The sequence below is a fragment of the Apus apus genome, chromosome 1 (genome assembly GCF_020740795.1).
Source record: "Apus apus isolate bApuApu2 chromosome 1, bApuApu2.pri.cur, whole genome shotgun sequence".
Lineage (NCBI taxonomy): Eukaryota > Metazoa > Chordata > Aves > Apodiformes > Apodidae > Apus > Apus apus.
The window spans coordinates 123,584,867-123,612,589 of NC_067282.1; the positions used below are offsets into that span (position 1 = coordinate 123,584,867).

The 27,723-nt window shown below is 39.0% G+C and overlaps 2 protein-coding genes across 4 annotated transcripts in view; one reads left to right on the top strand and one right to left on the bottom strand.

The window, feature by feature from the left end:
• The first annotated feature begins 9 nt into the window (after positions 1–9).
• Positions 10–17,495, top strand: UNC50 (unc-50 inner nuclear membrane RNA binding protein). 3 transcript variants are annotated; one of them, XM_051610516.1, is made up of 6 exons: positions 10–56; positions 175–458; positions 1,398–1,518; positions 3,400–3,539; positions 3,616–3,717; positions 14,944–17,495. In XM_051610516.1, the coding sequence occupies exons 2-6, from the start codon at positions 179–181 to the stop codon at positions 15,078–15,080; spliced, it is 780 nt and encodes a 259-aa protein (XP_051466476.1). In that variant the 5' UTR covers positions 10–56; positions 175–178; the 3' UTR covers positions 15,081–17,495. The 3 variants fall into 3 exon arrangements, with proteins under 3 accessions (XP_051466476.1, XP_051466456.1, XP_051466466.1); XM_051610496.1 differs by lacking the exon at positions 14,944–17,495 and adding an exon at positions 4,317–4,618; XM_051610506.1 differs by lacking the exon at positions 14,944–17,495 and adding an exon at positions 4,317–4,618 and having other exon boundaries at positions 15–56; positions 178–458.
• MGAT4A (alpha-1,3-mannosyl-glycoprotein 4-beta-N-acetylglucosaminyltransferase A) overlaps positions 4,525–27,723 on the bottom strand; it is an 88,103-nt gene continuing 64,904 nt past the window's right edge. Inside the window, exons 12-16 of the mRNA XM_051610484.1 lie at positions 27,329–27,522; positions 15,227–15,305; positions 13,016–13,082; positions 10,386–10,498; positions 4,525–10,211 (exon numbers count right to left, since the gene is read on the bottom strand). Of these exons, the coding sequence (XP_051466444.1) occupies positions 10,185–10,211; positions 10,386–10,498; positions 13,016–13,082; positions 15,227–15,305; positions 27,329–27,522 (480 nt within the window). The 3' untranslated portion in view covers positions 4,525–10,184. The remainder of the gene's footprint in view (positions 10,212–10,385; positions 10,499–13,015; positions 13,083–15,226; positions 15,306–27,328; positions 27,523–27,723) is intronic.

Sequence of the window (27,723 nt, forward strand, 5' to 3'; positions counted from 1 at the left end):
GGCCCGGGGACGTTGCCGGAAGGCGGCAGCGGCAGCGGCGGGGGCCGGAGCGGCAGGTGAGGCCTCCCCACCCGCCCCCACCCCCCTTGGGGCTGGAGGGAGCAGCGGGGTGCGCGGCGGGGCCAACTAAACCAAACCTAAACCAAACGCTTCTTTTGAAATTCCTTCCTGTAGCAGGATGCTGCCCACCACGTCGTTCAGCGCTGGCAGCCAGGGCAACGGGGCGCTGAGCCCCAGGGATGCTGCCAGGCACACGGCTGGGGCCAAGCGCTACAAGTACCTGAGGAGGCTCTTCCACGTCCGGCAGATGGACTTCGAGTTTGCTCTCTGGCAGATGCTTTACCTGTTCACCTCGCCGCAGAGGGTTTACAGGAACTTCCACTACCGGAAGCAGACCAAGGACCAGTGGGCGAGGGATGACCCTGCTTTCTTAGTCCTTCTCAGTGTCTGGCTCTGCGGTGAGTGCTGGGGAGCGGGCAGGGCGAGAGAGAGGGAGGGGAAAATCCGCTGATCAGCGTCCATTGTCCCAGCCACACACACATGCAAAGAGGACCGACCTGAATGGATTATCTCTTAGAGTCGAGTAGAAGAAAATGGCCTAACTCTCTGGAAGTGAAGGTGGGAACTGGAGAGCAAAGGAGGCATAACTAACACTATGTAGTCCAACAGTCTCTTGCAACTCATCTGTTGCATTTCACACTCTGCATTCCCCTGCAATTCCACGGTAGCAAACCCCTATACCACACAGTAATGCTTTAGATAAAAGTCCTGAACGTTTTGCTTATCTGAACGTTGCACGTAAAATACTGTTTTCGCTATAAAGGCCCCGGTGAAGTTCTGTACATTGGAGAATTAAGCTGAAACAAAGTGTCCCATATAATCACAGAATTGTCATGGTTGGAAAAGTCCTCTAAGATCACTCCATCCAACTGTCAACTCCCTGCTCTAAAAAATTTGTAATACTGAATTGCAAAAGCAGTAAGTATTGCCCTGTGTCTTGTATAGCACCTTGCTATTAGTAATATCAAAACTGTTAATTGAGAAGTGGAAGTAGTTTTTAGCACTGTTCAGGTTAACAAGGAGATTATATAAAACAAAGAATGCTCTTTTAGTGTATACGTTTCAAAACCAGAAGTTGGGTGGGAGCAATACACTTTGCCCAAGTACTCATGAGTGTTCTCCAATCTGTGAAAGGGTTTATATGAGTAAATTGCATTTTACTTAATATTTGGTGGAGGAAAAAAATAAAAGTGCTGTTGGACTGAAAATTTTGGGGAGAAAAAATAAGGAGGAAACTGGAGACTTTTTAACAGTATACTCAAAAAAAGCCTATTGGTTTAAGATCTCATGCTTTCTTTTCCACAGTTAATTTTAATAATATTTTCTTCTACTTTCAGTGTCTACTGTAGGATTTGGATTTGTGCTGGACATGGGTTTTTTTGAAACAGTAAAGCTGCTGCTTTGGGTTGTGTTCATAGACTGCGTAGGTGTTGGCCTCCTGATTGCAACTCTGATGTGGTGAGTAGTGGTGTCTGAAGCTGAAGTCAGTGTTGATGTGAGTCACCAGTCCTCTGCTGTTTGCAAGACACTTGTTTCTCTCTCTGGGGCAAGATTATTAAGTAAATACTGACTGGAGGTTTTGTGCTGCTGTGATTTCAAAATACTGTTTTTAAAAAGAAGGCAACTTTTGCTTTATTATTTCCTGCGAAGGGTGAATGTTCAGAGATCCTGTGTTATGAGGACGATTTCAGCTTGTTTTCTTTTTTCTTGGGCTGGTTCACCTTCAGCAGTAATGCCAAATAAAAAAATTTGGTGAGCAAGAAAAACATTTTTCATTCCTTATTTTGCTTGAACGGCTTGAATAAAGTAAGCCTGAGGATGATGATGTTGAAGTAGGGCAATATACAATTGGGCCCTGCTCCTTGCTGAAGATTTTAGCTATTTCCACTACAAGCAACGTCTGATCTGTTTTGCACTTGTTGGCTTCGTTGCTTTGTTGGGAGTCGCTACCACTCTTACCTTGTCATGGCCAGAGATCTACAGAAGGGGGAGGCAGTAGCCAGTCGGTTTATAACCCAGGCCTCAGCATGTTACCGCTGTGTCCTGCACCAGCTAGAGAACCTTGAAGCAACGCAAGTTTCTGTTTCTGCACCGTGGCAAGGTGAGGGCACCGAAGGAAGAGTTTTTATTTTACCAAGAGCTTCTTCATGGTAGTGGTGGAAAATTCAAACTTCCAAGGCAGCAGGGGCACTTAAAAAAGTTCTTAGTGGTGGAGCTGATATCCTTAACTGATTGGCAAAGGGATAGATTCCTTTCAGTGACCTCAGGGACTCCCACATGTAATTGCAGAATTCTGGATGAGGTACATAAAAGAACTGTAGCCAATAGGTGAAAGGTCCATCTGGCCTACTCCTGTCTGGGACAGCAACCCATGCTTGGTTTGGGGAAGAGCATACAGTAATGCATCCTTCCCATCCTCCAGCAATTTGTGACTTGGGATGCAGTCTCCTGAAGTAGAAAGACTTCAGCATCTGCTGGCGTTCCTCTGTCTTCTAGCCAGCTTCCTTCAGGCCTAACTACCAGTCACCTGGCTCCAGTTTGGTTGAAGTCCCTTCTTCCAGTGCAGGCTCACCCTTTTTTCCAAAGTTCCCCCCATTCTTAATGAGCCTAAACCCCTTCCTGTCTTGCTTCACTTTGCACCCAGGATCTGCCTTTCTGACCCTGCCCATGACACAGTGTGGCAGAGAAAGCTACCATGAAAGCTCTGGTCTGTTAACTTCTTATTTCGGAGCCTATAGTAACTTATTGTTCCCCTTCTAAATAGGTATCCTGATAGAGAGATCCTTCTAAATAGGTATTCTGATGTCAGCACAACTTCAGCTGAAGAAAACAAAGACTCAGGGCTTGCTCAGTAGCCTGCACCAGCAGGCAGTGTGTGTTCCATTAGCTCTTCTTTTCAATAAGAAGGGCCTGACCTGAAGAGTGCCAGCCTGCCCTTGCTGCATGCCTTTTCCCTAGAGATGAAACAAACTCTGTGTGATGTGTACTGATCATGTACAACAGTTTTCTGAAGTCATCTCCCTTTGTGTACAAGCAAGTTGCATACTGCCTGGGAACTTGTAACTGCACTGATCAGTTGTAGCACTGATCTATTTTATAGAGTTCTGGTTCTGTATTACCACGTGTTTCAGCCGCCCATGGAATGCAAGGGGTGTAAATATAGTTTAAACAACAACAGTTTCTAGTCTGTGTAGTTCTTTCATTTTGTTTCTTCCAGATAGCAGAAACTTTGACAGCATAGAGTTAGGATTACAGAGGACTTACCATATCAAGCCAATGTTTTGTCAGTCAGCTTTGCAGAGTCACCTTAACAGCATTCTCAAATGTCTTTTCACGTAGGTTCATTTCTAATAAGTACTTGGTGAAGCAGCAGAACAGAGACTATGATGTGGAGTGGGGATATGCCTTTGATGTTCATCTGAATGCTTTCTATCCACTTCTAGTCATTTTGCATTTTATCCAGCTGTTTTTCATCAACTGTAAGTAGCATATTTTATGCTTTCTGCTTAAAAATCATGCTCTATCAAAAGAGCTGAGAGCAATTGTCTTTTGCAGATGTCATCATATCCGATTCTGTCATTGGGTATTTTGTTGGGAACACATTATGGCTGATTGCAATTGGCTATTACATCTATGTGACATTCCTAGGATACAGTGGTAAGTCATAGCAACTTCTATTTGTTTGATAGAAAACAAAAGCATGACTTTAGCCTATTAATTTGATCTTGGTCTATTAATTTATAAAGCAAAGCCTCAGCTGGACACTGAAGGAATTCTTTCTTTGTGGTAGAAGTTGTTTGATAGAAATGCACCAATCTATGTTTCCAGCTGGGTGGACATCTTAACCAAATAATTGATATTTCTCACCCTACCAACTTCCCTGCTTGTATTAGACCTGTAGGATGACAGTTTTTCACAGAATCGTAGAGGGGCTTGGGTTTGAAGGGACCTTAAAGATTTCTTTTTCCTCTTCAAACCGTTGGCATTGGATAAAAATACTGTGGTAAGTTTAAGACTATAGTTTTAGGTACAACTGTTTCCCAGGGCATTACTTGTACCAGTTACCTTAAGTACTCTTTAACCTGTGATAATGGTAGGACTGGTAGGGCAGGGATGCCAAACTTGCCTTTCCTATAAGGCTGGCAGAGCAGTACTATTTTTCCTTGCCATCTTGCCCTGAGGCCACGCTACATGAAGCACCTTTTTTTTTGAAAGAGCAGGACTTCATACTTGCTTCATTGTTGCTTCTCTTTCAGCATTGCCCTTTTTGAAGAACACAGCTATTCTTTTGTACCCCTTCGCACTTCTCATCCTGTTCTATTTGATCTCATTAGCATGTGGATGGAACTTCACCAAGATGCTTTGTTCCTTTTATAAATACAGAGTGAAATAAAACCAGGACTTCACCCACCTAACGTTTATGTTATCTTAGCTGTCTTGACAGTAAAGGAAACATTAAGAACATTTTGTAAATGGTTGTAAATTTCTCTTTATTGTAGATAACTGTGTAAAAAAGTTTGAAGTGTCCTTTTTTTATTAAAATATTTACAACAGTAAACATGTTAGCAATTTTGTTTCAAATACTTCTGCAGTACATTCCTAAAACCAAGTTACATCTCTTTAGCTTAAATTTAACTGCAACAAGTCTATTTAGTATAATTCTCACTGCAGGTATTTTGCACATACTGGCATAAGCTCTACATTATGAGGGGTTTAAGTGACACTGTAAAGCAGTTTTCTTTCAGAGTAATACTGGAATACCTTGCCTTGGGAGTGTGTGAAAGTAAGGATCTTCATAGTGTTGCAGTGGTAAAGCAACAACTGTCTCTAGATACAGAACTGTCCCCTCCTTTTATGAAAGAACTTGAGAATAGATTTATTTTGACTACTTCAAATATACATGGACAACTCTGGCACACAGAAGAAACAGTGATGAAAGGCACAATTAACATGACCCATATCAGGTTTCCAAATATAGCAGCAAGTTTTTAAACCCAATCTCTAAAAGTCCAGCAGGTATTATTACATCCACCAGTATGAGTGGCAGGTTGATGAACATGGAAGGACAGTACAAGTTTAGTTTGGCTACCAGCGTGGGCTCGTGGCAATGCCTGCAGCTGTGAAGTCCACAAGGCAGGAGTACAAACAATACCTTCTGGGCCATGAAGATGATGGAAGCAGAGTGTTCAGGATGAAACATGAGCACTAGGATTCCGTTTCCAAAACAACACAAGCGCAAACTGGTTACACTTAATATCTCAATACTAGAATTTGATTTATAAGGAAAAATTATATTTCTCTTAAAATAACAAATATGCTGGCAGTGCAACTTACAGTACTGTGTGTTTCAGCCACTGTTAAGGCTTGAAGAGAATCGTGTTCCCTCTCAGCAGACACTGAGAAACCTTTCCCTTTTAAAAAGGGAAGTACTGAACCGCTGATTGACGGGAGGTGAAGGATTCCAGTCAGGACCTGCTCCCAGCCTGGCTACCAGCACAACTCCTGTCATGCAGGCAGCTACAGCCCAACCATACACCCTTCCCCTAACAGGAATCCTAGCAGCAGTGATCACCTCCTTCAGTTCAACAGTAAAAATACTTCATCTTTAGTGCCCTGTGGTGCAACACCATTGAAATCAGTGAAGGACCCAGGGCCTGGGTACCTTCCCTTGAGAGATATCAAAGTTTGTCATCTTGAAAGAAGGTTCCAGTGTTCTCAAAATTAAGCTACTTTGAGTTCTAGCTGCTCCTAGCCAAAATCAGCAAAACTCTTGAGACCACTGGGCTCAGAAAAGTGACACTCTCAGAGACTAATTCATCAGGTCTGTGTGGGGTGGATTTTTTACATCAGCAAACAATGCTAGCTTGAAAACACCAGTTGTTTAATAGCCTTTCAGCATTATGCTGGTGATTGGAAAGATGATTTTTTAAAACAGGGTTCTCCCCCTCTGCTAGTTACTTGCTTTAGCTTTTTTAGAATACATCCTTCCTAGTAAGAACAAATACAGAACCTAGAGTTAATGTATGGCAGGGGAGCAAGGTGTGAAGAGATTTCTTTCCTCCCCCCCCCCCACAAAGCTAAATATTATTTTCCAAGTTGGAAGCAAACTACAAATTACTACAATACTTCATTTGGAGCAAGTATTTTCAACAACAACAACAAAAAGATAACTGAAATGATAATATACTTGGGGAAAAAATTAAGGAAAATTGTTACACAGTTGATCAAATATGCCAAAGACTAATTGCACTTCACCACAGAGGCAAAGTATAAATTTCTTTGCTCTAAACTGACTCAAGGTATTTAAAAACTGCTTTTAAAAGAGTTAGACAAGCAGCGATACAACAAGAGTCCAGTCTCTTATTGGTCCACAAATCATATGTTTATCTGTTTCATTTTGTCTTTCAATTAAGAAAAAACAAACGTACCTATAGGAATATTTTCTATCAATGCAAATACATGGTTGAGATGCCTGCAAAAATGCAAAGCCTTATACAGTGCTTTAGAAACACTCTTTAATTAAAAACATTAAAAGTGCTAATTTGGGATCACATCCTATTCAAATTATTTACAAAGTTTTCAGGACTGCCCACTGAATGAACACAGCAAGATTATCCTGACAGTCTTAGATTTCCTTGGTCCAGAGGCATCCTGATCAACTCAGAAAAGCCAGCACCCCAATCTGCTGGTCTGTTTGGCATCCAGTATAAAAAAATTAAGAATAATTTATCCACATAATGGAGGTTTCTGGTAATGCCTTTGGTTTCACAAATATTCTCTTTCCTGAAGCTTTTAACACCATCAGAAGTAGCTAAAAGGATCAGAGGACAATGCAGTTTATTTGGAAGCAATTTCCATTACTCAATTACTATAAGATTCAGTGGCCTAGAGGGGACTTTAAAGGACACAACAAAAAAATAACTTAAAAAATTAAATTATGTGGGGAAAAAACCTCCCCAAAATCAGGTAATACCTTCAAGGTGCTGAGGAACTCTTATAGTAATACTGTAACTTAGGACTGAGACATGTAAGAGACACCAGCCCCTCTGGAGTACACCCAGTTATGAACAGTGCCCAAGCTAATGACTGTTGAGCCAAGCAGCATCATTAACTCACCAGAATTCCAGGAAGGAGGCTTGCACCACTTTAGCCTGACTTGGGGATTGGAATTTGAAAGGTAGAAAGCAAAAAGTAATAGCTGTCTGCAGAGATAATTAGGTAGAAAGTATTTTCCAAGCTTTTCCTGTTTCTCAACAAGATTTACAAGCAAACTTGCAGAACTATCTCGTTACACCAGGTCTGAATTTACCTGAATCTACAAAACATAATTTGTATTAATGTGGCACATTTAGTTAGAGAGCATATAACCTCAGGAACACTTAATGTGTTAAAGCAGCCCAGAGTACTTCCAACTCCTGCTAGTACAATGTAATAAAAATGCAACAAACTTTAGAAAAAAACCCCACATATTTTACCAAGCACAAGTTAATTGTTTGTCTTTGATAAATTCCACGTCAGCATTTTTGAAAATGAAATACACTGGTAACACCAGAGTCCTGTGATCAATGTGGTAATATTTCTATATATTTAGATACAGTAGCAGTGTTTCATCTTAACTGCTGTGAAACATCAGGAGCAGTGATGCTTTAAGAATAAGCACACAGCTTTCCTAAAGAAGTTGGTACCAGTAAACCTTTCAACTCATGGAAAAAGCTGCAAGTCACTGTCAGCAAAACTACTTCTATTAGGAAACCGCAATACCTAACATCTTTCTGCAGTCTAAATTGTAATAGCTACAGGTTAAATTACTTGCATCATTCATTCACAGGCACAGCTGAGAAGAAAACCTAAACACTTTCAGACCTTTGCTAGCTAATGTCTGATAAAAAGCCATCGCATGGCAACCATTTGATGGCTGGGCATTATACACAGAACAAACTGGGCTGTGGCACCACAACAGGTGAGATTCACACGGGATTCTGAGCCTATTGACCCACATTCCTAAATGCAAGCATAAACTAGGCCAGTGCTTAGCTAACGCCCACAGTCTCTCTGGGCAAGACAAGCTTTCCAAGTAACATTTTATTTACACCATCTGATGCAATCAGAAAAAAGTAAACAAGGCCCACCTGGTAGCTCTCCACTTTTCTTCAACTTACACTGGTCAGTCTAAACAGAAAGTCTTGCCTCTGTGTACAAATCTTGTCTTCCCTGTATCCTCAGACAACATAGCTAAACCACAATGACTATTGTCTGTAGAAGTAGTAAAGCTCTTAAACTTGAATATTGCTGAACTGACAAAGCCATGACACCATTTTCCAACGAGGCAGAAGACAGGTTGACTCCCAGTGGTGATGGCTTTCTGCTTGCAGTGCTGGAAAGTCAGGTTTAGGTTCCTGCTCCTTATGAACATGTCTTGAAAAGGACCACAAATCTATGTAGTCAGACTTTCATGCTGGAGACACAAATTCAAGATCCCTGCTCTAGATCAGGTTTTGTGCATCTGTGCTCTGACCACAAAGATGCTGGGGATAATAGGTATTATTACTTTTTTTCCATGGGGAAAACTGGGCCATCTTTTGAGATGTCAGTTCCAGGAGGCTGGTTCACAGCACAGCTGAGAATCCCCAACCCAGGACAGATACCTCCCTCCAGTGACAATCAGGCACTTTGTTCCTATTAAAGAGAGAAATTTCTGCCTCTTTTCTTCCTGACCATTTCTGACTGGGTAACTAAAACCTTCCCATGCCTGTGTCCTTACACATAAGCCCCTAAGCAGAAGGACTAAGAGCAGTGGCAGCAGAAGTACTGCAACAATTCTGCTCTGGATTTAATCCAAACCACTTTCTATTCCTGACCGAGTTTCTCATTCATTTAAGATCACTGTTGTTTCCCTTGAAACAAAAAGGCAGGGTACTAACTTGAGGCCAAATTCAGTTCCTATTAAACGTGAGTGCAAGTTACTACCCTGATCAATAAAAGAGTCAAATGGAAACCTTATTCTTGAATAACTGAAGAAAATAAAAATAAACCATCACTAGTCACTAGAACGCATCTCAAATAAACACTGCAACAGAACTTCATGGGAGACCTTTTTAAATCAAATGTAACTACTATTAATTCTTTTGATAAAAGGTAACCTTGGTCACTCCAAAGCAAATGTGGGGAATTTTTTTTTTTTTTAAATTTGTCCAGGCTAGGAAATGTCTACAAATAGTTTTTAGAAAAAACTGTTTGGAATTGAAAAGAATTATTCTAAAATGCAATGGATTCAATCTAAAATCACTGCAGATTTAGTACGTAATATGAAACAAGACATTTCAGCATGCTTTTTACGTGGCTAAAAACTGTACAGTGGAATTTCATAGCTCCAAAGAATAATGCTCTTCAGAACTCTGTTAATGCCTCTGAACATCATTCAGATTCTGTGTACAAAATTATGTAATTTAGAAACTTAATCTAGCTGTTTTTTTTTAAAACATGGCAGTATATTGGAAATATGGTATTAATTTATGTTTGCATCTCCAAAGAAAAATGTAGAAAGATAACTTAAGCTAGAGAATTCATAAAAAAAACTATATCAATTTAAAATTTCACTGCATAAAAATATGTACTTTTCAAATTATTTTAATAAATTAAATATCCCTAACATTTTTAATATATATCCCTGACATTCTATAAAAGAGGGTTCTTGTTATAGAAAATAAATGGAACTCCGAAAGCACCCCCTTCAGAAAACATATTTAACAATAATTATATTTTTTTTCTTCTTCAAGGAATGTAACAATATGTACAACTTCTCTATATTACTATACTATCAAAATAGTACAGGTTAAGCATAGCGTAAGACCATAAGTCACATTAAACTGGAGGACAACATAGGCCTCAGACAAATGTTATCAGCGTGGAGCATCAGTTTCTGGATGGATCAGATAAGAAGGGGTAAATACAATCTTCTCATCTACAGTAGATTTCACAAGAGGTAGAGTTCAAGTGAAAATGAAAGAAATTTGGAATAAGGTGCATGCTCAGTATTTTCAATTCAAGACTTGCTATTGATGTCAGATTCTAGAGGAAAAGTTTTCAAGGATTCTTCCTTTTTCCTCAAAAGTAGATTTCCATGCTCAGTTTGTAATTTTTTTAATGTGAATCTGAAATAGAAAACCAGACAAAAAAAGAAGTCATGTTTTAAGGCACGACATTTCTCAGTAAAAAGAGGTAACTGTTCTCAGCGTTCGCCAAAATGTTGAGCTTCAACACACTGACAGAGTCAAGAAATCTCAAATCTGCCAGTTTTATTTTTAAAAGCTTATACCCCCTCTCACCTCATTCAGAATTGCCCACACTGCTGAATTTTGTATCACTGAAAGCCGGAATGATGAAATAGGGTTTAGGCTGGGGTCAACTGTTCCTTCAGCTACACCGTTTTCAAATTTCCCTGTGAAAGAAGCAGAAGTGTATCTTCAGTTAACTCCCGCTCAACAAACTAAGTACAAAGTCTGGGTCCAGAAAAACACACCTGTAGTATCACAATTCACATGTGAAACCTATTGCTGCTGCTGTAGGGCTGACTGATATTATTCCTGAAACAAAAGGCAGCGAGCGATTTTAAGTATCAGATTGGGCTTTGCAAGCAGCAAAGATGAGGAGTATCATCAAGGCACACCAATCTAAACAGGATTACATGTAAGAATAAAAACTTTGGATCTACCTAAGGGTATAAAAGCACCTCAAATTCTGGGAAGATTTTCATTTAGTATCTTGAAAGTAAACATGAAGCCCTGGCTTATGTGTTTTCAAGGAGGATTAAGGACAAGGGATATCATTCATGCTCAATGTATTCCTAGTTAAAGGATCTTCTTCATTTGTTTTAGGATAAATAAGATCCAATTTGAAAGCCCATAGACTTTACATTAAAACATATACACAGCAACTGCAATTCGTTATGATGAAAAAGCTTCCTCTCATTATATAACAGGAGTGCCCAACTTACGTCCAGCAAGTTAAATACAATCCATGAGTAGAATCTCTCTTCCTTGACAATGGCTAGGCTGGGCCCTTCCTGAGCAGCCTCTTGGCTATGGAAATGCCAGTCTCATCCCATGGCAAGACAGATGATTGTCCTCAGGATAGGTTCAAAGCTGGCAGATGCAGTTGCAACGCCACTTTCTATCTTCTTTGAAAACTCATGGCAGTCTGGTGAAGTTCCCACTGACTGGAAAAGGGGCAACACAACCCCCATTTTCAAAAAGGGAAGGAAAGAAGACACAGGGAACTACAGGCCAGTCAGTCTCATCTCTGTGCCCAGCAAGATCATGGAGCAGATCCTCCTGAAGGCTCTGCTAAGTCACATGGAAAACACGGAGGTTGTTGGTGGCAACCAACACGGCTTCACCAAGGACAAATGATGCCTGAAAAATTTGGTGGCCTTTTATGATGGGGTCACAGCATCAGTGGACAAGAGATGGACAACTGACAGAATCTACCTGGATTTGTGCAAAGTGTTCGACACCATCCAGCATGACATTCTGGTCTCAAAACTGGAAGGATATGGATTTGATGGATGGACTACTCAGTGCATAAGGAATTGGTTGGATAGTCACATTCAGAGAGCAGTGATCAATGGCTCGATGTCCAGATGGACACCAGTAATGAGTGGTGTTCCTTGGGTCAGTACTGGGACCAGTGCTGTTTAACATCTTTGTCAGCAACATGGACAGTGGGATGGGATGTACCCTCAGCAGGTCTGCCCATGGCACCAGGCTGTGTGGTGTGGTTGACATGCTGGAGGGAAGGGAGGCCATCCAAAGGGACCCTGACAGGCTTGAGAGGTGGGCCCATGCCAACCTCATGAAGTTCAACAAGGCCAAGTTCAAGGTTCTGCACTCGGGTTGGGGCAGTCCCAAGCACAAATACAGGCTTGGTGGAGAATGGATTTAAAACAGGGCCAAGGAGAAGGACTTGAGGATGATGGTGGATAAGAAGTACAACATGAGCCAGCAGTGTGCACCTACAGCCCAGAAAACCAACCATGTCCTGGACTGCATCAAAAGAATCATGGCCAGCAGGGCCAGGGAGGTGATTCTGCCTCTCTACTCCACACTTGTGAGACCCCACCTGGAGCCCTGTGTCCAGTTCTGGAGTCCTGAACACAGGAAAGACCTAGAGCTCTTGGAGCAAGTCCATAGTAGGGCCATAAAGATGACAAGAGGGCTGGAGCAGCTCTGCTATGAAGACAGGCTGAGAGAGTTGGGGCTGTTCAGCCTGGAGAAGGCTTTGGAGTGACCTCATAGCAGCCTTCCAGTACCTGGAAGGGCCTTCAGGAAAGCTGGGGAGGAACTTTTAGCAAGGGCTTGTAGCTAGAGGACAAGGGGCAGTGGTTTTAAACTGAAAGAGGGTGAGATTTAGGTTAGACATTAGGAAGAAATTCTTTAGCCTGAGGGTGGTGAGACACTGGCACAGGTTGCCCAGAGAGGTTTTGCCTGCCCCCTCCCTGGCAATGTTCAAGGGCAGGTTGGATGGGGCTCTGAGCAACCTGGTCTAGTGGGAGGTGTCCCTGCCCGTGCAGGGGGTTGGATCTAGATGACCTTTAAGGTCCCTTCCAACACAAACCATTTTATGATTCTATGATAACAGCTCACACAGAGGCACTTGTGCAGTCACAGTACGGAAGAGGTGATCTTATACAACCTGGAAATGCCTCTACAATAATCTAGCTGATGGAACCTGGCAGAGAAGCTGGATGCAGCTGCCCTACAACTAGGAGTCACACTAGGTCTGTGTAGTACATCAGTCTCAAAAAAGAAGTATTTGAAACAATATTGAGTAAAGCCTACAGCATCATGTACCCAAATCTGAATGATCACAACTCAGTTTTAGGTTTGTTTTGGTTTTAATAAAAATGTCTTAACTGTTACAACAGTAACAACACACATTTCTTTCCACTGTGACATACCTATCCTGAAGTAACCATCCTCCAAGCGTTTGTCTTTGGTTTCTTTGCTTAATACCAGTTCTTCATTCTAGAATGACAAAGCACAGATTAATCATTTATTTTGACATATGACTTTGCCAGGGAAAGACAAATCTGTGTGTACTCTTGTTATAGCATCCCTCTTTTCTAAATAATGATGAACCAGCCTAGAATAGTTATTCATAGCCTTCAACAAGCCAACACTAGAAAAGAAAAAGCAGCAGTGTTCCAGCATGGAACAGTATTTGGCTTCAACTTAGAAAATAAATACTTTAAATGCTCCATGTAACTCTCATGGTAACTGCCATGTGAATAGAATACAAAGCAATACTGGCACACACAATAGAAAAAAGCAAGATCTTGCCTTCTTTTCCTATGGTTAAACCAGAGGTTTTTCTCAGGACAACTGAAACTTACAGCTTACTTTTTGATGTGAGAATTTAGGTAAGATGAAAAGCCCTCAGGCCAGCAAAGGAAGCACTGCAATAGGCACTGCCTCCCTAAAAAGGGATGGGCAGCAATAAGCTTCCTTAACAAGCACAGAAAAATTAAACTGTAGACAAGAGCAAAACCAGCTGGAAAATCCCAGTGGGAATCCCATGACCCAATACTAAAAGATACACTGAACAAATTTCCTAGGAATCAACTAAAAATGCTAGACAAAACTGGTGATTAAATCCATCAGTCGTTTTTTTTTGTTTTAATTCCTACTTTTATGGAAGGCTGCTGAAAAACTTGGGGGTTTTTCTGGTTTGGGGTTTGGTTTTTTTTGGGGGGCAGGGTTTTTTTCTTTGGTTGTTTGGTTTGGTTTTTTGGGGTTTTTTTGAGTGTGTTGCTTGAGTCCCACACAAATCCTGTTTGGGGGCACTCTGGATGTTTTGCTTAAGGAGAATCAGGGTTGTACTTGAATTTCCATCTCTACTGAAATCCATGGTGGAGAAATAGTTCCCTCAGTAGGACACCTATCATTCTGCAAGGAGCTGCCCTCATATTGGTGATATTTTCTGCTGACACCAATGGCTTAGGAATGGGCCAGATGCAGAATAACCTGTTTACCCTTCCACAGTGTCAGAAGCAATAGAAGTGCAGTGGCATTACTTCCTTAAGGGATGCTCCAGTTTTGAGAGACATTTCACAGCCAAATTGATGCCTGATGCATAATTATTCTGATTATCTTGTGCATTCTTGTGGTATCTTGGGCTCAGATGAAGTGAGGGCTGCTGCTGGTTTTGTGATTGAATATATTTCCAAAGGTCTTGAGAAACAAAACCCATAAATCTTACAATGCCCTGTATATAGTTTTATATAATTAGAACCAAACTGACAAACTTCTTTTTAGGGGTGGTCAGAATTTCCTAATTGTGCTTGCTCCTAGGAAGGCAGACTGCAAGAATGGAGAAGTAAACTCCATGAAAAGTTACTTAAAAAAAACCCAGAGAGATGCAGTGTATGGCAATTTAGGCACAGATTTCAAGCTACCTACACTAGGTGCAAAGGAGAAGATAGAAATACTTTGCAATTTAACACTATATAAAATTAACTTGTCTGAAGTAATACCTTAATCCTCTCACAGAGTTTTGTGATATAAATGGCTACCTAAAATATCTAATTGAAGAAGAAGAACCCATACCATCTGACTTCAAGCAAAAATATACTTTAGGTAGTGTAGTGCCCTCTTGAGATAAAACTCAAACTGAATTATGGAAAACGGAATCAGCTATCAGGAAAAAAAGGAGCATGCTCAGTTTAAGAGTCTGGATATTTCAGTATCTAGTAATGTTTGGATGTGTGTCATTTCCTGAACTAAGACTTTTTTTAGTAAGACAAAAAGCAGAGTGACTTAGCTTTTCCATTTTCCAAAATTAACAGGAGAAGGAAGATAGTTTATTTTTTTTGTTTGTTTTAAATAGTAGCAGTGAATTGGAAGAAAATGAGCTTGTTCACCTCCATGTTGCCAACAGCACTCGTAGCAGACTGCACTCTGAATGAACATCTGAATAAACAACTCACAGGATTTTTTGTGAATAGATCCAATGAAAAAAATTAAAAGTATGAGAGCACCAGGGACATCAAGATCCTACAGTTAAAGAAGAAGCAGTCATGCCTCCCTCACCTTGTTAAAAAGACTCAATAAAATTGGGATGGTTTGCTTTTATCCTATAATAGCGAAGACACAACGCAATAAATTCATACCTGGAAAGGCAAAACTTCCACAGTTGTGTTTAGAAGTATATCTCCTGGATGCTCTGGATTGCCACTGTGAAACAAGTACCTATAAATGAAAAGGGAATAAAACAGTCTACATAAACCAGTCAGAATTAGCTAAGTTACTGGTTTACATGTTAATAGTCACATGACAAATGGTGCGATGATAAACATAACTTTTATACTAGACCTGCAGCAGCTGAAGATAAGAAATGAAAGATGCTTACATGTACTGCTGTAAATTAGATGGCTAAAGTTTTACATTTTGGGACAATATTTTACTTAGGAAGGTAGTTTCCCATAATCTGATCTTGAGGGATTGTATTACAGAAAGTGACCAGCACTGGAGTCACCATGTCCTGGCATGCACCAGGATCACCCCCAGAAGCAGGAGCCCTGCCTTCCTTCAGCTTCTCCCCATTGCTCCCCAATGGGTCACCCCCCTCGTGCCCACTGTATGAACTCTGCAAATCCCTTTTGAAACCATTCTGGGAATCTACCCAACTCAACGTTTTGCCAGGCCAGTTTGCCTCAAGACCAACTTTACAACTCAGATTCATTGCAACGTCTCACTAATAACCATGCCAGGAATTCCCAACCAAGATCCAAACCTTTAATGTTACCTGAATTCAAACTTTCACAAATATGGATATTTTTCTTTTTAAAACACAAACACATGTTTTTGATGTGCATGCACACAGATAAAAGGACCTTTTTTAATACTTGTACAAACTCCCTGTTACCCTTATTCATCTGCACATTTATTTAAATTTCTCTTTTAATTTTAAATGGGACAGAGTAAATACATTTAAAACTGTCTCAAAAATACCCTCCCACGTAAGTGCAAGTGTTCAAATTCTAGCTGTCCACTCTCAAACAACTTTTGCATACTACAAGTGTGTAATGTTACAACATGTTACAAAAGACACAATTTAATTCCCCTTTCTTTATCCACGTAACACAAACTTCCTAACTCTTTTGAACAGGTATTATGCAATCAAGTAACAATATCTTTTACCACTAGGTGGTATCCACGCTTGAAAAATTGTTCATTACTTACCATTTTTTTTCTAGTGGACCACAGATTTTATTCAGATTACTGTCAAATCTACCTAGATATTACACCTACTCAGATGCCACTTTTAACAAGCCTATTTTGCTTTTAAATACGTTTAAATGAATATGTAAAAACCTATCAACACATTTCAAAACCTTTCTTCAATTGGAACTTAAGAGAAATTAACAGCAAGCACCATCTTTAATATTAAATACATCACCAGCCAGAGATAAAATTAATTCAGAAATTATCACTTGATTAATATTACAAACACTAGCTCAATTTGCAATTTATGAAGACATAATTTGAGATGTAAATTCCTGTTTGTCTATATCCAGTATGTCTGAAGCTGGGTAAGTACTTGCCATTAATCTATACTCCACAGCTACAAGACAAATAGAAGAAAACAGAGAGCTCTGACTCTGACTTAAGAAATGTCTATGATAAAAAAAATTATAGAAGCCATTTAAAAAAATACACAGAGATATACAGCATTTCTTTTATCAAGGCTCAGAAGGAGAGTAAAACCACACACTGTGATGTAAGAAAGCTACATTGATTTCTATTGCACTGGTTTTAGCAGAACTGCACAGAAGAAATTGCAAAACAAAACTGGATTCAGTAGACTTCAGCATTGTATGTGCTTCAAGAAAAATAAAGTCATAGAATTATAGAATAGTTGAAAGTTGGAAGGGACCTTAGAGACCATCAGGTTCCAACCTCCCTGCTATGAGCAGGGACACCTCACACTAGACCAGGCTGCACAAAGCTTCATCCAACCTCATCTTAATCACCTCCAGGGAGGGGGGCATCAACAACCTCCCTGGGCAACCTATTCCAGCACCTTACTACCCTCATGGTGAAGAATTTTTTCCTAGTGTCTAACCTAAATCTCCCCTCTTTTAGTTTAAATCCATTACCCCTTGTCCCATCACTGCCCTCTCTGATGAACAGTCCCTCCTCAGCTGGAATTTCTACAGAGACTTACTTTAAAATGCAAGTGAAGAAACACATTAAGGTGCTGCCATCACATGCTCCACCTAAACCACAGACACGTAGCTTTTCCTTAGCACTTTCTAGATCACACATCTTATTTCTGAGAAGTCACACCTAAAAAGCCACAAAGAATCTCCACACGATCTGTGATCACTATGCTCTTGGCGAATGATAAAGGGTTTAGGATGTTTGGGTGGGTTTTTTTTTGCAGGGGAGGCAGACAGAGGGGAAGTGGTGGTGGCAGGTTGGGTATTTTGGGGGGTGGGGTTGAGAGGGTATTTATTTATTTGGGTTTGGATTGTATGTTTTAAAAAACAACCCTGCAACCATAGCCAACCATTTCTCCTATTGTGCTATCAACTTTTGAAACTGAAGTGTGGTTTCCTGTCCAGTAATTAATAAAAATGTAACCAAACCACCTTTTTTAGTATGTTTTCTGTGTCTGTCTGTCTCCCCATACACACACCCATTCATAACACAAGCATATGTCACATCTTATTTAAAATTATGTTTAGAAAGAGGTATTTTTGTATCTGAGCCTTGCTTGAACACCTGAGCAATAACACCTACATAGATAAAAAAAGTTACACAAAATAAAAACTGCATTAATACATGAATATACATTGTCCTGGTTTGAGCCAGGATTAAGCCAATTTTACTGATTTATTTTTTTTTCCTTCAATGAGCTTTCTTTTAACTAGTAGCAGAGTGTTTCAACTAAGGCTGATAAGAGTGGAATGTTTTTGTAACTGCTGGGTCTTCAAGGTCTCACCTTCACTCTGCCACCTCAGACACTACGGGGTGTATCTATGACCTCCACCCATAGGAGGCTGAGTTAGACAGACAGCAAAACTGGCAGAGATATTCCATCCCATATATCTACGTAAGCTCTGAGGAAGGTCAGAGATCACAGAAGACAACTTCCTTCCTGCTTCTTCTTCCCTTCTCTTCCACCCATGGCTGGCATCCAGGGAGGACTCTATCCATCCATCACTGTCAACCCCCAGGCTCGAGCTCTCCTGACCCTCATCACTCTCTGCGTTCTCCAGCAGCAGCTCCAGGATTTTTCAGGACTGTTGGCAGCTAAGGAGATATTCTACAGCTCCTAAAGTGTAATTTGCTATTTTTTTAAAACTTGCCTTCCTGACGTACTGATAAATCCCAAACTCTCAAGGTTTTCAGACTATGACAGGTATTTCTCAAAACAGATACTGAAAGGCTCAGAAGGAGCTGTGCTTTCATCTGCTAAGTCATTCTGACATCAGTCCTGGGATTTACATGTGACAGTCCATGTAAACAGTAAAAAGATGTTTTTTTTCTTCCTAGTTAACGCACATTTTTCTTAGGATGGAATTACTGAGATTCTCTTGTCTACCTGCTGCTTACACATAACACCTTCGGAACTATTCTTTCCAGTTAAAATTCTGAAAGCCACAGACCTCAAAATTTAGTAATCCCAAACAAACAGGAATTCATCTAAAGTTAAAAACATTTACTACTATTACCTTATGCAATATTTCTTCATCACTTTTTTATTACTAAATACAAACATGGAGACATTTGGGCATTCCTAGTGGAAGTCATCAGAGAAAAGTTATGATTGATAAATTAAATACTCATGTTTCTGAATCTCAGAGAATCTTTTCCCCTGGCAGTTTCTTTTTTAAAAGAGTCACAGGTCAAAGATAACAACTAATTGCTGTAGATATTCAACAACAGAGACAAACCCCTCTCTGCCAGAAGCTACTAAATGTATGAACTCACTTACATACACTATGCTAATTACCTCAATGCCATCTAAGATTAATACAGGATGCTAAATATGAACACCTCATGTGGTATGAAAAATTTCAAAAAATGTCAAAAGCATGGAAGGTTTAAAAAACAACAACAAACCTCTAAAAAATGTGGAGCAAAGTCAAAGCTGCAAAGAAAACTTTAACTTTCATATTCAGTGACCTAAATATTTACCCAAGTTGAGGGGCTGAGTTCTTGCCATGGAGCTAGATACACCTATAAAATCAAACCAACTGGAGGAGAAAAAAAATCCCAACCAATAAGCTGAAATAAATATTCATACACATCCCAACACACAAAGAGAGAAGAGACCAGAAGCATGATTATCATTAATATACTGATGACATTTAATATTAGCTACCCAATGCTGTTCACTGTTGGGTGCTGCAAAAGCTACACTCTGCCTCAGAACGCTCCCAGTAGTGAGCACCTGGAGAGATTCTTATCTTTTGGAATATCCCCCAAAAGATGTTTATAATTTAGTACAAGTATTACTAATCTGTTAGCATCAATATTCTTTGAGTAGCTAAACTTTTCCATCACCTGTATTAAAAAAAAAAAAAAGAAAAAAAAATCCCAACTATGCACTCCTCTTCACCCTCCTCCTGGTTTGCTTATGAAGAGAACATATCTCTCCTTTCCCTCATGTGAAAGCATATTTGTTATGTTGTTATATTACCTACTTTGTTTTCTTTCAGGCATAAAAATCTGCCTTACTGTCTTTTGTATTTAAACAAACAGAAGTGCCAATAATTTAGATAGATAGAGTATGATTCTATGCATTTTCTGTTTTGTTGAGTAATTAAAAATTAGAACACAATTACTTTATCACTAAATTATGGCAGCTTTGTAAAAGAAAATAATATACAAAAATTATTTTAAAAGCATAATTCATATGCAATGTCAAGTACTTTGGTTTTATTTTGAAGGAGAAAAAATACTTATCTTGATGCTTAAACACAAATACTGTAAGAATCTCCATGAATGCAAACCTTTGTGCTCTGTAAACATGAGGAACCAAATCCTTTTCTCTACATATCCTCCTTACATCTCTTTTTAGCAATCTGATATATTTTAGTATATCCCATTTTCAGAAAAGCAAAAGAGGTAGGAAGGCAGAGAGGAAATGTTTCCTTCCACATTCGAGCACATTATCCACAGCAACATGCAGCATAATAGTCTGTAATTCTGCACAACATGAACTTCTATATAAGCAACAGTCAGCGAATTTTTAGCTTTCTACAAATGCCATCATCCACTGCAAGAGTAATTATTCAACAATTCCATCCTATATTTTTGATCACAATATGCAAATGTGCTAAAAGGAATCTAATCTACTTCCTTGCTGTCATTTTCCCCAGCATCCTCACTAGGAAATGTTATTTTACTGTCACTGGAAATCAGTATTAACCACGCATTATTTCCTCATGCAAAATACAAAGAGAAGATGACTAATTTATTTTCCCTCTCTCAAGCTCAATTTCTTATCCTATCCCTTATGCCTCCTACTCCCTCTTTCGCAAAAATTGCTTCTACTTCTAACAACAAAAGCTTAATTCCTTAAGTCTATATATACACCTACCAAGTACACAAAACAGGTAAGCAAACTCATGGGAGCTTTTCCATCATGTTGTTACAGCTCCTGAAAAAAAACCCCACGAATCCAAATAACCAAAATCACCCCATTAACTTCTATGCAAAATGCCTTGTAAGATGTAATTTCCTCTGCCAAAACCAGCCAGCTCGAATATAAACTGGGCTACATGTCTGAGGGCTGCAAGGGATGAATTCCCCATTTTCCCGGAAGCATCCAACCAGCACACCAAAAGGAGAGAACCTTCTCGTGTTTGTCAAAGGACCACAAAGTAGCCTCACTGAAGAGGTGAGGGGGCAGTTTTTGGGGAGTCGTCTGGATCTGTTTATCCAACACATGCCCAATAAATTAGTTTTCTAGCATAACTCTAAGTGTCAATCTAAATCTTTTGATAAGGTTACCCATACCATGTCATAACTTTCTTCAATTGAGCAACAGAAGGCATTTAGCTGGGTAACAAAATCTCATTCCCAGGTCTACTCTTGCCTTCTGTTTCCCAGTGAGGACTGTGAGATCAGCTGTCTAACCTGCACTGTGCTCTCCAGAGTACACATGCATCCACTGTAACAGAAAAGGATTTGGCATTAAAGCATGTATTACAATTTTTTTTTTACATTTTCATTTTGGAGGTGGTTTAGGGTTTTTTGGTGGTTTAAGGTTGGGGATTTTTTATTTGTTTGAGCTTTAGAGTTTTAGGAGGGGCTGTTCTCTGTCTTGAAATCTCTGCTCTTCTCTAAGGAATTGACTTATTTTAACTAATACTGATGCAGTGGAAAAATATGTTCCTTTGCAAGGTTCTGCTAATTTTTTAATCCAGTTAAATATAGAAATGCTTTGGGGTTTTGGTAGTGTTTGTGTTGGGGGGTTTTTTTGGAGGGGAGATTGTTGGTTTGTTTGGGTTTTTTTTATGTGTGTGTGGACCTAAACCTTTTTTTCACCACAGCTTAATTCTCCAGAAGCACAGATAATAACTCCATTCCATTTTCTTAAATATGAGTATTTGCCACCATTTGAGATGCACTTGGGACTGAGACCTTGTTATAGACTGGTTTCTATGACATCTCAGAGACACAAGGCCTTCTGAAAATCAGGTGAAGCATTTACGGTTATCTCAAGTGGCTTTAGACATCCAACATTTAGGCAAAAGCATTAAACCTCCAGGATTTCTGCCTAAGAGCTGTAAACCAAGGAACACTGCCAATGCACAGATCTTGAATATTAGTGACACTAAGGAGGAAGCAGCATGTCCTTGGCTCAGGCAGCTCTTTTCTCCTGTCTCTGATCCATACTTTGGGGTTTTTTTTTTCCCCTTTTCAGATGAAGTTCTTGCCTCATTGTTATGGGCAGAGTTCCATGCCTTGAGCATCATTGGCTGCAATCCTGCCTGCCAAATCCCCACTGTCAGTGCATCCATTTGAGGATGTTCTACTGATGAGCACAGAAGCTCACACAAACACAGAAATCGAAGTCTTCACATTCTCTTTTTTATATACACTAAAAATATTACCCAACCTGAAATACACTCAAAAACACCAAAGCATTTAAAATAATAAATTGAGACTTTAAAATATTTCCTATCAGCTGACACCATCATTAAAGCTTAATAAAATTCAGGTGATGTTAAGCTTGAAGAATGTATATTGTAGTTTTAGAATCAGAACAAAGATCACTTCTAAATCATACACTGTGGGTGTGTGTGGACATGTGTGTTACTCCAGCTAAAACTGCCCAAGAAGGGGAGACTGCATTCCATTGCTCTGAAGGAGAGTTTCTACACTGAACAGGGATTGTGAACAAACAGCAGCTTACACCTCAGTCAAGTTACAGCTGTATTAATCTAAAACACAAACAATTCTGCAGTTTTCTGGGTTTGAAGTGGTTGTTGCTGCAAAAGCAAATGGTGAGAAAGTTCCGCTTCACTACAAGTTTTGGAAAGTTGTTAGAAAGTCTTTTTTGTCTTTGTAATGCATTTGATCTTGTATCTCTCTATCCACAAGAGGACTTGCATCCCATGGGATGGATAATTAACTACATTTTAGATATAAACATGACCAACTGCTATGATACTTTTTTTTTTGTTGGTAACTGTGTTCTACTTCACAAAAAAGTTCAATTCCTTTCAAGTTTTCATTGCTAGAGAACCTGTTCTAAAAGCTGCATTTATTTTCCTTTACCATGAAGTGGCACGAAAACCAGGCAAGCAGATGTCACTTTTTATTCAGGTATTTTTCAGCACTGTCACAATAATTTCAAAGCAGACAAAGTAATACATGAGGCTTAGTTATCAGAGGCCCATCAAGATACTGTTCATACTCAACACATTGATTCTCTGCCTCAGAGAGTCAAAATATGTATTTCTTGCATGAGGATGGGAATTCTACATTGTGAGCAGATGACACAGGAAATCTATGCAAGGTTAACATCACATGTTCTCTGGGATTCCAGGGTCAACAACATGGAAAATTAGACAATAGGTCTCAAACACTTCGCATCCATTATTTATGCCAATATCAGAACTCAAAGTAGCAAATGTCATCTACAAGCTGGTTTGTCAAAGTATTAAGATTTCAGTTTAAAACTGAAATTCCAGACAGCAAGTTCTGCTTCATAAAATCCTTTTATTATTAGGATGACTACTCAATAACTTGCTAAAAGAACAAAACCATGGGGCAACTACAGTTAAAAGCAGTAGTAAGGGGGAATTCAAACAAACAAACAACCCAAACACCTTCCTCCCAAAAAAACTCTGCTAATCCTTTTGAAAATATTCAAAACAGAACTATCAAGCAGTTACACACAAGAAAGGATGAGCCTCATATTTTACAAATATAAAGCAAATCTAGATAGATAGATAGTGATGAGGTTGGGGTTGGGTTTTGGTGTCATTTTTTTTTCCTTTCCACAGCAAAAAATACATTCTTGCCCTTTCCTGCAGCTTTTTTTCCCCATAAAGATCAGCATTTGAAAGCCTTTCATACTGAAACAAACCTCAAGTCCTTTATTTCTATAAACATCCATTCTAAATTCCTATTGCAGAAAAGCTGGTAAGTGTAAACATTATCTAATCAAACAGCAATAGCTTATGTGCTTCCAAGGACTCCTTCAATCTAATTAGTGCATAGATTCTTTGAAAACAGTATCTGATTTGCGTCAGTCACATCTATAGGAAGGACTCTGAAACCTAGAAAGTCAAAAAAGAGATGTTTGTGATGATGATGGACACCAGCATCACTGAAGTGCTGCAATGGAACATCTTTCTAGGGTGTGTTACGGTTTTTGGTTTTTTCTTAAACTAGGATGACATTAAAAATTTATTACCTCTGTTCAAGATTCATTACTCATCCACCAATATTTCTGAGCTTCCTACATACAAAAACCCTCTAACAAAGCAATGTCTAAAGTCAAAAGCTCAGCACAATGAGCTGCTCAGGTACAACATTCTTCACTGACATCTCAGAAGAATAACTAGTAAATAAAGGTATCTTAAATTTGTCGTTTATAAGTAAGGAAAATTAATTTCCATTCAGTACCAGTGTTAAAGCAGTAATAATGTGTGCTTCAGAAAGAATTTCTTAAATATCAGTTTTAATAATTAAATAAGTGCTTGGAATAACAGTGTACATATCAAGATAGAGTGGTTTTCAATAATTGTATAACAACCTAAGGGAACAGAAATTCAGTATTTATAATTTTTATAACATAGGCTGTTTTGAGCATTTAGAATAATAGTCCACCTATTTATTTTTAAAAAGCCAACAATGCACAGCTGACAAACTGCATTTTCTATTGTTATCCTCAAGGAGTTATGCATATTTTTCCTGCAAAAACAAGAACTAGATCCTAGCTTACTATTAAGGGGTATCAGTGTTGTGGCTGGAGATCTTTTGCTTGGAAAAAACCTAAAAAGACTCAGCACAAGAGCTGTTACTATTAGACAATTTCAATTTACACATGCCTGTTCTCCAGCTGTGGTTTAGAACATGCACCATTTGTTTGTCTGCTCCATATTAAGTAGGGATCTGCCAAGCAGGTCTTGCACAAAATAGCCACAGATGTTAGTGGGTGCTCAACAAAGTGAGCTCAGTTCTCCTTTTAAACTATTAAGAGATCTCATCAGTGTTATCCTTGACAATCTCAAGAATGAAATATCTGAAGATTTAATTAAAGCTAATTACTGCACTGCTATACTCAACATTAAAATTAAACTCAGCAAAAACATTTGGCATAGAAAAATAAACTATAGGAACAGGTTAGTGCTCTGTCACAGTGTAACAGACATGCCATTCATTCAGAATGTGGTCAATATTTCCATTTCCAACTTGTTTATCAAGAATTTATTTTGGGAGTTATTAAGCAGTTACACCTCAAACTGACTTGGCAGACAAAATTTTCTGGAAACTCAAAGGGCTTTTCTATTACTTAAAAAAAAAGGAAAAAGCTGTTGCATCCCTTCACAAACACAAGATGGCTTTCAAGAGTGTATTTTCTACTCCTGTTTCCCACAATGAGACACACTTCCACACCAGGTAAGTTTTCCTACTGCTTGGTCCATTTTCCCTTTCATGTGATTCAACCCATGAGTCACAGTTATTTTTTACTGCCTCAACAAACATCCTTGAAATATCAGGAGATACTTGACCTTCATTTACAAATCTGCCACTGCTGAAGTCAAGTTGAGAAACAAAAACAAGTCCCTGCCAATCTGAAATCACACCATCTGCAGCCCTAATCAGCCACTGACTTCAGAAAAGCAAAATGCTACATTTTTTTAAGACCCTGTGGGAAGAGAAGTTAAATCATAATAAATTTCTAAATAGCTGACAATGATGGCTTAAACAATGTTAAGTCTGAACAGGTAGCATAATTCTAATTGGTGGACTTTGAGGAAGCAACAGAAGACAGGATATCCCCTTTCTTTTAAAACTATAATGCATTTATTCAATACATAGAAATAACAAAAAAAAATAAAATCATAGCAACCTCTACTGCTGAGACTATTATTAACACAGCCTTAGGCCTAGCTACAATTTTCCAGTGCAAAATAATGAGCTCTGTCTTCCCACCTTTTGCACAGATACTCAATTCCTTCAGTTCCCTCACCATTAAGCTAATACATCTAATATTTTTTCTTCAGACCTGTATATGCCTCTTTTTTTATACAACAGTGCTGCTTTCCAAAACTGCCATTGTGCATTTGACTGATCCTAATCCACCCAAGATCAACATTTGCTGCTCACAGTTGCTCTATTCATAAGGTAGATATGTGTAATTCCCTTTAAAAAACACAAAAACAAACAGAGGAATTGGACAATGTTTACTTCCTAACTTTGAAAAAGAAAATTTGATCAAAAAAGAAATCAATGAATTCATAGATCTGACTTGGAAAATATGTATTTTTAAACTATTGGCACAGGAAAAAAAAAAAAAGCTGCATTTAATCCAAGGAGGTAGGGCAATCCTATTACTCAACATGTGCATCTTGGAAAGCTAATGAGGAAAATCTTTTAAATCATGGCTATCAACTCAAGAGAGTAATTTGACATCTCAAACGAGAAACCTTGAGTTTCATAGGTCAGACTCGTTTGGAACAACATAGTAACAAAGAAACTACTGATCCTTGCTGTTGCACTAAGCTGAAGTGAAGACAGCCTTCATTATGTACTGAGGCAGAGAAGGTGACTGATTCAGTTCAGGACTGCAAAAAGGGCTGCTTCACAAGAAAAGCATCCAGTCAAACTGATCCAAAGACACTTTGCTCTACCAGACTACAGGTACTGGCCTCAAAAGAACACATAAGGAAAGTGAAGAAAAGAGAAAAGTAATCCACTAACATGGCAGAACTTAAACAGACACTAAATAAACCACTTATTTTATAAGTCTTGGACTGCTGTGTTGGCAAGACAGTAAAAAGCAAAGCAGCAAATGAGTCTCAATAAAGCTAAGGGATGAGCACAGTCTAAAGTGCAAACTCTGTTATCTTTATTTAATCTGACTAGTAGCTAAAAACAAGTCACTTTCAGTCCTCTAACAAATCACAGACATTTGTACTTCAAGAGCACTTCTCCCTCCTGCCCCCCCTTTTTTGTGTGTGTGTGAATTTTTTTGGTTTTTTTTTTTTTAATAGGCCAACTTGAGTCTTAGCATGGTTACATTTTTCAAGCCCTAAAGCTACATCTAAAAAACATTACCCTTCAGAGTTCCCAGCTTTCATGTCTGAGGACATCATGATATGCTCCAGCAAGATTTCTGATCTGGACAACCAAGGAACCAAGGCTGCAGGGCAAAACATACTGTACACACCATGCTGTACAATTGCTCTGTAATTAGAAGCAGACCAACCTAATACAAACAGAATCAAATTGGCTTCTTTTAAAGCCTCTCATGAACTGCCAGACAAGCACTGGTTTTGAATTGCATTTATCAAAAAGTTTCTAGATTACATTAAAAAAAAGAAAAAGGAAAAAAAAAAGAAAAAGAGCAAGACAAAATTTACAACAGCAGAAGAATTAGAGGGAAGACACTAATGATCATAGTTTCAGCTGAACTCCAAAGACCCTGCATCCTTCCACTTTAGTTTATAATGACAGCTGCAAATTCTAACTTCAAGCAGCTTTAGATATGAGACCAAAGGTAAATAATTACTAACCTTTCTACATTGACTGGCTTGTCAAATTTGAATAGAATATAATCCCCAGCAACTGGTGTGACAGCCCAGAAAAAATCTTCGCCTACGTAGGTTTTTTCTAGTGTATGCCCTTGGTAGACTTTTAAAGATGTTGAAACCTCTGCAGGTGGATTCACATGGATTTTATGCAGTAATGGTTTCAGGAAGTCTTTATCCTAATTGAAAGAAAGACAGACATCATGCTGGTCAGATAACCTGTATTATTATGTTCTTTTCCCAGGTGGTTACACTTAAAACAAATGCATCAAATGGAAAACAAATGCATTATTCATTTTTAGGTGTATCTCTTCTGATTAAAATTATTAACATGTCATTAAAGTAAAAATACATAGAAAAAAATATTGCCTAGCAAAATC